The sequence below is a fragment of the Oncorhynchus keta genome, chromosome 23 (genome assembly GCF_023373465.1).
Source record: "Oncorhynchus keta strain PuntledgeMale-10-30-2019 chromosome 23, Oket_V2, whole genome shotgun sequence".
In the NCBI taxonomy this organism is placed as follows: domain Eukaryota; kingdom Metazoa; phylum Chordata; class Actinopteri; order Salmoniformes; family Salmonidae; genus Oncorhynchus; species Oncorhynchus keta.
In genome coordinates this window covers 35,001-45,000 of record NC_068443.1, presented here as the reverse complement: position 1 = coordinate 45,000, position 10,000 = coordinate 35,001, and the positions used below count along the sequence as shown (strand labels likewise).

At 45.9% G+C, this 10,000-nt stretch overlaps 1 protein-coding gene and 2 long non-coding RNA genes across 6 annotated transcripts in view; all 3 read left to right on the top strand.

Annotated features, from left to right (window-relative positions):
* Window positions 1–1,911, top strand: part of LOC127911094 (uncharacterized) — a 2,505-nt gene extending 594 nt beyond the window's left edge. The window contains exons 2-4 of one of the 2 annotated variants that reach the window (XR_008077594.1): window positions 561–864; window positions 1,205–1,395; window positions 1,814–1,911. This is a non-coding gene — a long non-coding RNA (uncharacterized LOC127911094). Of the gene's footprint in view, window positions 1–560; window positions 865–1,204; window positions 1,743–1,813 lie in introns of those variants that run through there. The other variant, XR_008077593.1, reaches the window with a different exon arrangement.
* Window positions 1,912–4,893: 2,982 nt separating this feature from the next.
* The window catches only part of pigk (phosphatidylinositol glycan anchor biosynthesis, class K), a 35,430-nt gene continuing 30,323 nt past the window's right edge, over window positions 4,894–10,000 (top strand). Inside the window, 4 exon segments of the mRNA XM_052477382.1 lie at window positions 4,894–5,048; window positions 5,751–5,804; window positions 5,939–6,030; window positions 7,482–7,617. Coding sequence (XP_052333342.1) covers window positions 4,965–5,048; window positions 5,751–5,804; window positions 5,939–6,030; window positions 7,482–7,617 — 366 coding nt within the window. The 5' untranslated portion in view covers window positions 4,894–4,964.
* On the top strand, window positions 6,726–7,365 carry LOC127910843 (uncharacterized). 3 transcript variants are annotated; one of them, XR_008076307.1, is made up of 3 exons: window positions 6,726–6,867; window positions 6,982–7,019; window positions 7,210–7,365. It is a non-coding gene; the product is annotated as an uncharacterized LOC127910843 (long non-coding RNA). The 3 variants fall into 3 exon arrangements; XR_008076309.1 differs by having other exon boundaries at window positions 7,248–7,295; XR_008076308.1 differs by having other exon boundaries at window positions 7,172–7,219.

Below are 10,000 nucleotides of genomic sequence, written 5' to 3'. Positions count from 1 at the left end.
CCTTACAGTGAAATGCTGAATACAACAGGTGTAGTAAACCTCACAGTGAAATGCTGAATACAACAGGTGTAGTAGACCTTACAGTGAAATGCTGAATACAACAGGTGTAGTAAACCTTACAGTGAAATGCTGAATACAACAGGTGTAGTAGACATTACAGTGACATGCTGAATACAACAGGTGTAGTAGACCTCACAGTGAAATGCTGAATACAACAGGTGTAGTAGACCTTACAGTGAAATGCTGAATACAACAGGTGTAGTAAACCTCACAGTGAAATGCTGAATACAACAGGTGTAGTAGACCTTACAGTGAAATGCTGAATACAACAGGTGTAGTAGACCTCACAGTGAAATGCTGAATACAACAGGTGTAGTAGACCTCACAGTGAAATGCTGAATACAACAGGTGTAGTAAACCTCACAGTGAAATGCTGAATACAACAGGTGTAGTAGACCTTACAGTGAAATGCTGAATACAACAGGTGTAGTAAACCTCACAGTGAAATGCTGAATACAACAGGTGTAGTAGACCTTACAGTGAAATGCTGAATACAACAGGTGTAGTAAACCTTACAGTGAAATGCTGAATACAACAGGTGTAGTAGACATTACAGTGACATGCTGAATACAACAGGTGTAGTAGACCTCACAGTGAAATGCTGAATACAACAGGTGTAGTAGACCTTACAGTGAAATGCTGAATACAACAGGTGTAGTAGACCTCACAGTGAAATGCTGAATACAACAGGTGTAGTAGACCTTACAGTGAAATGCTGAATACAACAGGTGTAGTAGACCTTACAGTGAAATGCTGAATACAACAGGTGTAGTAAACCTTACAGTGAAATGCTGAATACAACAGGTGTAGTAGACATTACAGTGACATGCTGAATACAACAGGTGTAGTAGACCTCACAGTGAAATGCTGAATACAACAGGTGTAGTAGACCTTACAGTGAAATGCTGAATACAACAGGTGTAGTAGACCTCACAGTGAAATGCTGAATACAACAGGTGTAGTAAACCTTACAGTGAAATGCTGAATACAACAGGTGTAGTAAACCTCAGTGAAATGCTGAATACAACAGGTGTAGTAGACCTTACAGTGAAATTCTGAATACAACATGTGTAGTAAACCTTACAGGGAAATGCTGAATACAACAGGTGTAGTAAACCTTACAGTGAAATGCTGAATACAACAGGTGTAGTAGACCTTACAGTGAAATGCTGAATACAACAGGTGTAGTAGACCTTACAGTGAAATGCTGAATACAACAGGTGTAGGTAGACCTTACAGTGAAATGCTGAATACAACAGGTGTAGTAGACCTTACAGTGAAATGCTGAATACAACAGGTGTAGTAGACCTTACAGTGAAATGCTGAATACAACAGGTGTAGTAGACCTTACAGTGAAATGCTGAATACAACAGGTGTAGTAGACCTGACAGTGAAATGCTGAATACAACAGGTGTAGTAAACCTTACAGTGAAATGCTGAATACAACAGGTGTAGTAAACCTCACAGTGAAATGCTGAATACAACAGGTGTAGTAGACCTTACAGTGAAATGCTGAATACAACAGGTGTAGTAGACCTCACAGTGAAATGCTGAATACAACAGGTGTAGTAGACCTCACAGTGAAATGCTGAATACAACAGGTGTAGTAAACCTCACAGTGAAATGCTGAATACAACAGGTGTAGTAGACCTTACAGTGAAATGCTGAATACAACAGGTGTAGTAAACCTCACAGTGAAATGCTGAATACAACACGTGTAGTAGACCTTACAGTGAAATGCTGAATACAACAGGTGTAGTAAACCTTACAGTGAAATGCTGAATACAACAGGTGTAGTAGACATTACAGTGACATGCTGAATACAACAGGTGTAGTAGACCTCACAGTGAAATGCTGAATACAACAGGTGTAGTAGACCTTACAGTGAAATGCTGAATACAACAGGTGTAGTAGACCTCACAGTGAAATGCTGAATACAACAGGTGTAGTAAACCTTACAGTGAAATGCTGAATACAACAGGTGTAGTAGACATTACAGTGAAATGCTGAATACAACAGGTGTAGTAGACCTTACAGTGAAATGCTGAATACAACAGGTGTAGTAGACCTCACAGTGAAATGCTGAATACAACAGGTGTAGTAAACCTTACAGTGAAATGCTGAATACAACAGGTGTAGTAAACCTCACAGTGAAATGCTGAATACAACAGGTGCAGTAGACATTACAGTGAAATGCTGAATACAACAGGTGTAGTAGACCTTACAGTGAAATGCTGAATACAACAGGTGTATTAGACCTCACAGTGAAATGCTGAATACAACAGGTGTAGTAAACCTTACAGTGAAATGCTGAATACAACAGGTGTAGTAAACCTCACAGTGAAATGCTGAATACAACAGGTGTAGTAGACCTCACAGTGAAATGCTGAATACAACAGGTGTAGTAGACCTGACAGTGAAATGCTGAATACAACAGGTGTAGTAGACCTCACAGTGAAATGCTGAATACAACAGGTGTAGTAGACCTTACAGTGAAATGATGAATACAACAGGTGTAGTAGACCTTACAGTGAAATGGTGAATACAACAGGTGTAGTAGACCTTACAGTGAAATGGTGAATACAACAGGTGTAGTAGACCTCACAGTGAAATGCTTACTTACAGGCTCTAACCAAAGGTGCAAACAAGGTGTTAGGTGAACAATAGGTAAGTAAAAAAATAAAACAACAGTAAAAATAGTGTGAATAACAGTCGCGAGGCTATAAAAGTAGAGAGGCTATAAAAGTAGCGAGGCTACATACAGATACTGGTTAGTCAGGCTGATTGAGGTAGTATGTACATGTAGAAATGGTTAAAGTGACTATGTATATATGATGAACAGAGAGTAACAGTAGCGTTAAAGAGTGGTTGGTGGGTGAGACACAATGCAGATATCCCAGTTAGCCAATGTGCGGGAGCCCTGGTCGGTCGGGCCAATTAAGGTAGTATGTACATGAATGTATAGTTAAAGTGACTATGCATATATGATAAAGAGAGAGTAGCAGCAGCGTAAAATGAGGGGGGTCACAATGCAAATAGTCCAGGAGTCTTATGGCTTGGGGGTAAAATCTGTTGAGAAGCCATTTTGTCCTAGACTTGGCACTCTGGTACTGCTTGCCATGCGGTAGTAGAGAGAACAGTCTATGACTGGGATGGCTGGGGTTTTTGACAATTTTTAGGCCCTTCCTCTGACACCGCCTGGTATAGAGGTCCTGGATGGCAGGAAGCTTAGCCCCAGTGATGTACTGGGCCGTACGCACTGTAGTGCCAAGCGGTCGGAGGCCGAGCAGTTGATGTACAAGGCAGTGATTCAACCAGTCAGGATGCTCTCGATGTTGCAGCTGTAGAACCTTTTGAGGATCTCAGGACCCATGCCAACATTTTTTAGTTTCCTGAGGGGGAATAGTCTTTGTCGTGCCCTCTTCACGACTGTATTGGTGTGCTTGGACCATTTGGACCAATATGGGCCAAGTGTGGAGAAACACATGATTATGGTGACTGAGAGAGAAATGTTAAGGTTCAGTGTTGTAATTGTGGGGGTTGAACAGGTGTAGAGAGAGACTAGAGAGGCTCATAGATCTAGAATCAGTCATGATGTATCATATGCAGAGGCTGTATGACAGATTGGTGGAACCACAGTGAGGATTGATGGAGCTTCCATGACTGGTCCTGGCCTGTACGAAGTGGACCTAATGTCAGGGCTGGTGTTTCTGCTAGTCCTGGCCTGTACGAAGTGGACCTAATGTCAGGGCTGGTGTTTCTGCTGGTCTTGACCTGTACGAAGTGGACCTAATGTCAGGGCTGGTGTTTCTGCTGGTCCTGGCCTGTACGAAGTGGACCTAATGTCAGGGCTGGTGTTTCTGCTGGTCTTGACCTGTACGAAGTGGACCTAATGTCAGGGCTGGTGTTTCTGCTGGTCCTGGCCTGTACGAAGTGGACCTAATGTCAGGGCTGGTGTTTCTGCTGGTCTTGACCTGTACGAAGTGGACCTGATGTCAGGGCTGGTGTTTCTGCTGGTCCTGGCCTGTACGAAGTGGACCTAATGTCAGGGCTGGTGTTTCTGCTGGTCTTGACCTGTACGAAGTGGACCTAATGTCAGGGCTGGTGTTTCTGCTGGTCTTGACCTGTACGAAGTGGACCTAATGTCAGGGCTGGTGTTTCTGCTGGTCCTGGCCTGTACGAAGTGGACCTGATGTCAGGGCTGGTGTTTCTGCTGGTCTTGACCTGTACGAAGTGGACCTAATGTCAGGGCTGGTGTTTCTGCTGGTCTTGACCTGTACGAAGTGGACCTAATGTCAGGGCTGGTGTTTCTGCTGGTCCTGGCCTGTACGAAGTGGACCTAATGTCAGGGCTGGTGTTTCTGCTGGTCTTGACCTGTACGAAGTGGACCTAATGTCAGGGCTGGTGCTCTGCTGGTCCTGGCATGGTTTCGATACCTTTTCCAAAATCTTGTCATCAATGAATGTGCAGGGTCAAAGGACACTTTGATAGTAAATAAACTTCATAGCTTTCATTGGTAAGGTTATCAACATGACTTTGGTTGTGGAAAGGTTTAAGGTGTAAATCGCTCTGGATAAGAGCGTCTGCTAAATTACTTAAATGTAAATGTAATAGTGGATATGGCGAAATAGTTATTGGGAGTAACAGATGTTACTGTCAAAATGGCTGTTGACATGTTGAATCATATTAAATGTGGATTGTTTCAGTATTGAATTAGTAGGGATTATTCGTTTAAAAAAAAATATATATATATTTTTTCTTAGTACAGAATTTGTCGGACCACGATGAATTGTACACTCCAGCACAGTAGGTGGCGGCATGCACCTTCAACGTTAGTTTGCGGACCGGGATATCAAAGAAGAAGAAGAAGCACCTAGGGCGATAGCTCTTCCTGTAGTAGCAACATGGCTAACTGCTGTTCCCTGAAAGTACTGACACTTTTCAGCCTGTTTATTGTTCCTGGCGCGGTGGAAAGTAATAATATTGAGGTAAATATATAGCACCTTTTTTCTTAGCGATACTCGTTCAAAAATATTCGTTTCACCTTGCTGTTTTAACCACTACTGCTTTCTAATCTAGTTAGCCTAATGTTAATACCCCTGTCTGATCTTGTTCTGTCGTTTGTACATTATCTTGCTAGGCTAGCTAACTAGCTGTTTGCTACAAAGACTACTTTTACTATGGTAAAAGTACTCTCTATATGTCACTCTATATGTCCAGTCAGACTCTTCTTTAAACACAGTAAGGAAATGTAGCTTTTTGGACCGAATCGTCAGGGATGTACCAGAGATTATTTAGCACGGTGCATTCTGGGTAAACTCCGGGACCAACCCTGTTTAACCAGCAGTGGTATGTAAGGGTGGTATGCTGCTGGCATTTTGAAGCATCATTTTATCTCTCACTTGTTGGTAACAATTGCTAATGTTTTGGCCACTTTATATTTGTAGTCAATTTCGTTCTGAAGTTATCGACAGTCGCACATAAGTCGAAACATCTTGATTCTATGTTTAGGGGAAATATTTTGTGAATAAAGTGACTCGGAAATGAAGAGAAGAAAAAAAAAAACGCATCCGGCGCATTGACCAGCGCCAGCCTGCCACCACTCTCCATACTCTATATGTGCTTGTGTGCTGGTCAATACAATGGTACCCAACCTAACGAACTACCCGTTCCTTTCTGAAATAATGCAGGCTAAAGCTGGTCAATTCTTCAGCAGTGGACACACAAACAACTGGGCAGTTTTGGTGAGTAATTATGCACACACACACACACACACTTCAATCGTAATATTTTTTTTAATGAAGTGTCCAAGATGTTGAATTTCGTGCTTTCAACATTAACATTTAATACAAAATTAACTTTGTCCTTTTCCTCTTAGGTGTGCACATCCAGATTCTGGTTCAACTATCGTCATGTGGCCAACACACTATCTGTGTACCGTAGTGTCAAGAGACTGGGCATCCCAGACAGGTAGCTAACTGTTACTCTGTCTGTGTACTGTATTGTCAACAGACTGGGCATCCCAGACAGGTAGCTAACTGTTACAGGTGAGTGAGGGCTGGTTAGGGGATGCTGAGAGAAGCAGGTGAGTGATGTCTGGTTAGGGGATGCTGAGAGAAGCAGGTGAGTGATGTCTGGTTAGGTGATGCTGAGAGAAGCAGGTGAGTGATGTCTGGTTAGGGGATGCTGAGAGAAGCAGGTGAGTGATGTCTGGTTAGGGGATGCTGAGAGAAGCAGGTGAGTGATGTCTGGTTAGGGGATGCTGAGAGAAGCAGGTGAGTGATGTCTGGTTAGGTGATGCTGAGAGAAGCAGGTGAGTGATGTCTGGTTAGGGGATGCTGAGAGAAGCAGGTGAGTGATGTCTGGTTAGGTGATGCTGAGAGAAGCAGGTGAGTGATGTCTGGTTAGGGGATGCTGAGAGAAGCAGGTGAGTGATGTCTGGTTAGGGGATGCTGAGAGAAGCAGGTGAGTGATGTCTGGTTAGGGGATGCTGAGAGAAGCAGGTGAGTGATGTCTGGTTAGGGGATGCTGAGAGAAGCAGGTGAGTGATGTCTGGTTAGGTGATGCTGAGAGAAGCAGGTGAGTGATGTCTGGTTAGGGGATGCTGAGAGAAGCAGGTGAGTGAGGACTGGTTAGGTGATGCTGAGAGAAGCAGTTGAGTGATGTCTGGTTAGGGGATGCTGAGAGAAGCAGGTGAGTGATGTCTGGTTAGGGGATGCTGAGAGAAGCAGGTGAGTGAGGACTGGTTAGGGGATGCTGAGAGAAGCAGGTGAGTGAGGACTGGTTAGGGGATGCTGAGAGAAGCAGGTGAGTGATGTCTGGTTAGGGGATGCTGAGAGAAGCAGGTGAGTGAGGACTGGTTAGGGGATGCTGAGAGAAGCAGGTGAGTGATGTCTGGTTAGGGGATGCTGAGAGAAGCAGGTGAGTGAGGACTGGTTAGGTGATGCTGAGAGAAGCAGGTGAGTGATGACTGGTTAGGGGATGCTGAGAGAAGCAGGTGAGTGATGTCTGGTTAGGGGATGCTGAGAGAAGCAGGTGAGTGATGTCTGGTTAGGGGATGCTGAGAGAAGCAGGTGAGTGATGTCTGGTTAGGGGATGCTGAGAGAAGCAGGTGAGTGAGGACTGGTTAGGGGATGCTGAGAGAAGCAGGTGAGTGAGGACTGGTTAGGGGATGCTGAGAGAAGCAGGTGAGTGAGGACTGGTTAGGGGATGCTGAGAGAAGCAGGTGAGTGATGTCTGGTTAGGGGATGCTGAGAGAAGCAGGTGAGTGATGTCTGGTTAGGGGATGCTGAGAGAAGCAGGTGAGTGAGGACAGAGTGCTACTCCACCACAGGTGACATACTCAGGTCAAATATGGACATGTTATAACTGGTCCCTCCCTCTCTCTTTACTTCCTTCCTCCCTCCCTACCTTCTCTCCAGTCACATAGTTTTGATGCTAGCAGACGACATGGCGTGTAACCATAGAAACCCGAAGCCGGCCACGGTGTTCAGTCACAAGAACATGGAGCTCAACGTGTATGGAGATGACGTAGAGGTGGATTACCGTGGTTACGAGGTGAGTGTGTTGCCACTCACACCAAGCCCCTCCCCTTGCCGCTCACACCAAGCCCCTCCCCTTGCCGCTCACACCAAGCCCCTCCCCTTGCCGCTCACACCAAGCCCCTCCCCTTGCCGCTCACACCAAGCCCCTCCCCTTGCCGCTCACACCAAGCCCCTCCCCTTGCCGCTCACACCAAGCCCCTCCCCTTGCCGCTCACACCAAGCCCCTCTCCCTTGCCGCTCACACCAAGCCCCTCCCCTTGCCGCTCACACCAAGCCCCTCCCCTTGCTGCTCACACCAAGCCCCTCTCCCTTGCTGCTCACACCAAGCCCCTCCCCTTGCTGCTCACACCAAGCCCCTCCCCCTGCCGCTCACACCAAGCCCCTCCCCATGCCGCTCACACCAAGCCCCTCCCCCTTTGCCAATACAACTGAATACAACAGGTGTTGTTGACCTTACAGTGAAATGCTGACTTACGAGCCCTTAACCAATATACAGGGGGTACCGATACAGAGTCAATGTGGAGGCTATATACAGAGGGCACCGATACAGAGTCAATGTGGAGGCTATATACAGGGGGTACCGGTACAGAGTCAATGAGGAGGCTATATACAGGGGGTACCGATACAGAGTCAATGTGGAGGCTATATACAGAGGGTACCGATACAGAGTCAATGTGGAGGCTATATACAGGGGGTACCGATACAGAGTCAGTGTGCAGGCTATATACAGGGGGTACCGATACAGAGTCAATGTGGAGGCTATATACAGGGTGTACCGGTACAGAGTCAATATGGAGGCTATATACAGGGTATTACGGTACAGAGTTAATGTAGAGGCTATATACAGGGGGTACTGGTACAGAGTCAATGTGAAGGCTATATACAGGGTGTTATGGTACAGAGTCAATGTGGAGGCTATATACAGGGTGTTATGGTACAGAGTCAATGTGGAGGCTATATACAGGGGGTACCGGTACAGAGTCAATGTGGAGGCTATATACAGGGGGTACCGGTACAGAGTCAATGTGGAGGCTATATACAGGGTGTTTTACGGTACAGAGTCAATGTGGAGGCTATATACAGGGTATTACGGTACAGAGTCAATGTGGAGGCTATATACAGGGGGTACTGGTACAGAGTCAATGTGAAGGCTATATACAGGGTGTTATGGTGCAGAGTCAATGTGGAGGCTATATACAGGGGGAACCGGTACAGAGTCAATGTGGAGGCTATATACAGGGGGTACCGGTACAGAGTCAATGTGGAGGCTATATACAGGGTATTACAGTACAGAGTCAATGTGGAGGCTATATACAGGGTGTTACGGTACAGAGTCAATGTGGAGGCTATATACAGGGGGTACCGGTACAGAGTCAATGTGGAGGCTATATACAGGGGGTACCGGTACAGAGTCAATGTGGAGGCTATATACAGGGGGTACCGGTACAGAGTCAATGTGGAGGCTATATACAGGGGGTACTGGTACAGAGTCAATGTGGAGGCTATATACAGGGTATTATGGTACAGAGTCAATGTGGAGGCTATATACAGGGGGTACCAGTACAGAGTCAATGTGGAGGCTACATACAGGGTATTACGGTACAGAGTCAATGTGGAGGCTATATACAGGGTATTACGGTACAGAGTCAATGTGGAGGCTATATACAGGGTGTTACGGTACAGAGTCAATGTGGAGGCTATATACAGGGGGTACCGGTACAGAGTCAATGTGGAGGCTACATACAGGGTATTACAGTACAGAGTCAATGTGGAGGCTATATACAGGGTGTTACGGTACAGAGTCAATGTGGAGGCTATATACAGGGGGAACCGGTACAGAGTCAATGTGGAGGCTATATACAGGGGGTACCGGTACAGAGTCAATGTGGAGGCTATATACAGGGGGAACCGGTACAGAGTCAGTGTGGAGGCTATATACAGGGGGTACCGGTACAGAGTCAATGTGGAGGCTATATACAGGGGGTACCGGTACAGAGTCAATGTGGAGGCTATATACAGGGGGTACATTTACATTTACATTTAAGTCATTTAGCAGACGCTCTTATCCAGAGCGACTTACAAATTGGGTACCGGTACAGAGTCAATGTGGAGGCTATATACAGGGGGAACCGGTACAGAGTCAATGTGGAGGCTATATACAGGGGGTACCGGTACAGAGTCAATGTGGAGGCTATATACAGGGGGTACCGGTACAGAGTCAATGTGGAGGCTATATACAGGGGGTACCGGTACAGAGTCAATGTGGAGGCTATATACAGGGGGTACCGGTACAGAGTCAATGTGGAGGCTATATACAGGGGGTACCGGTACAGAGTCAATGTGGAGGCTATATACAGGGGGAACCGGTACAGAGTCAATGTGGAGGTTATATACAG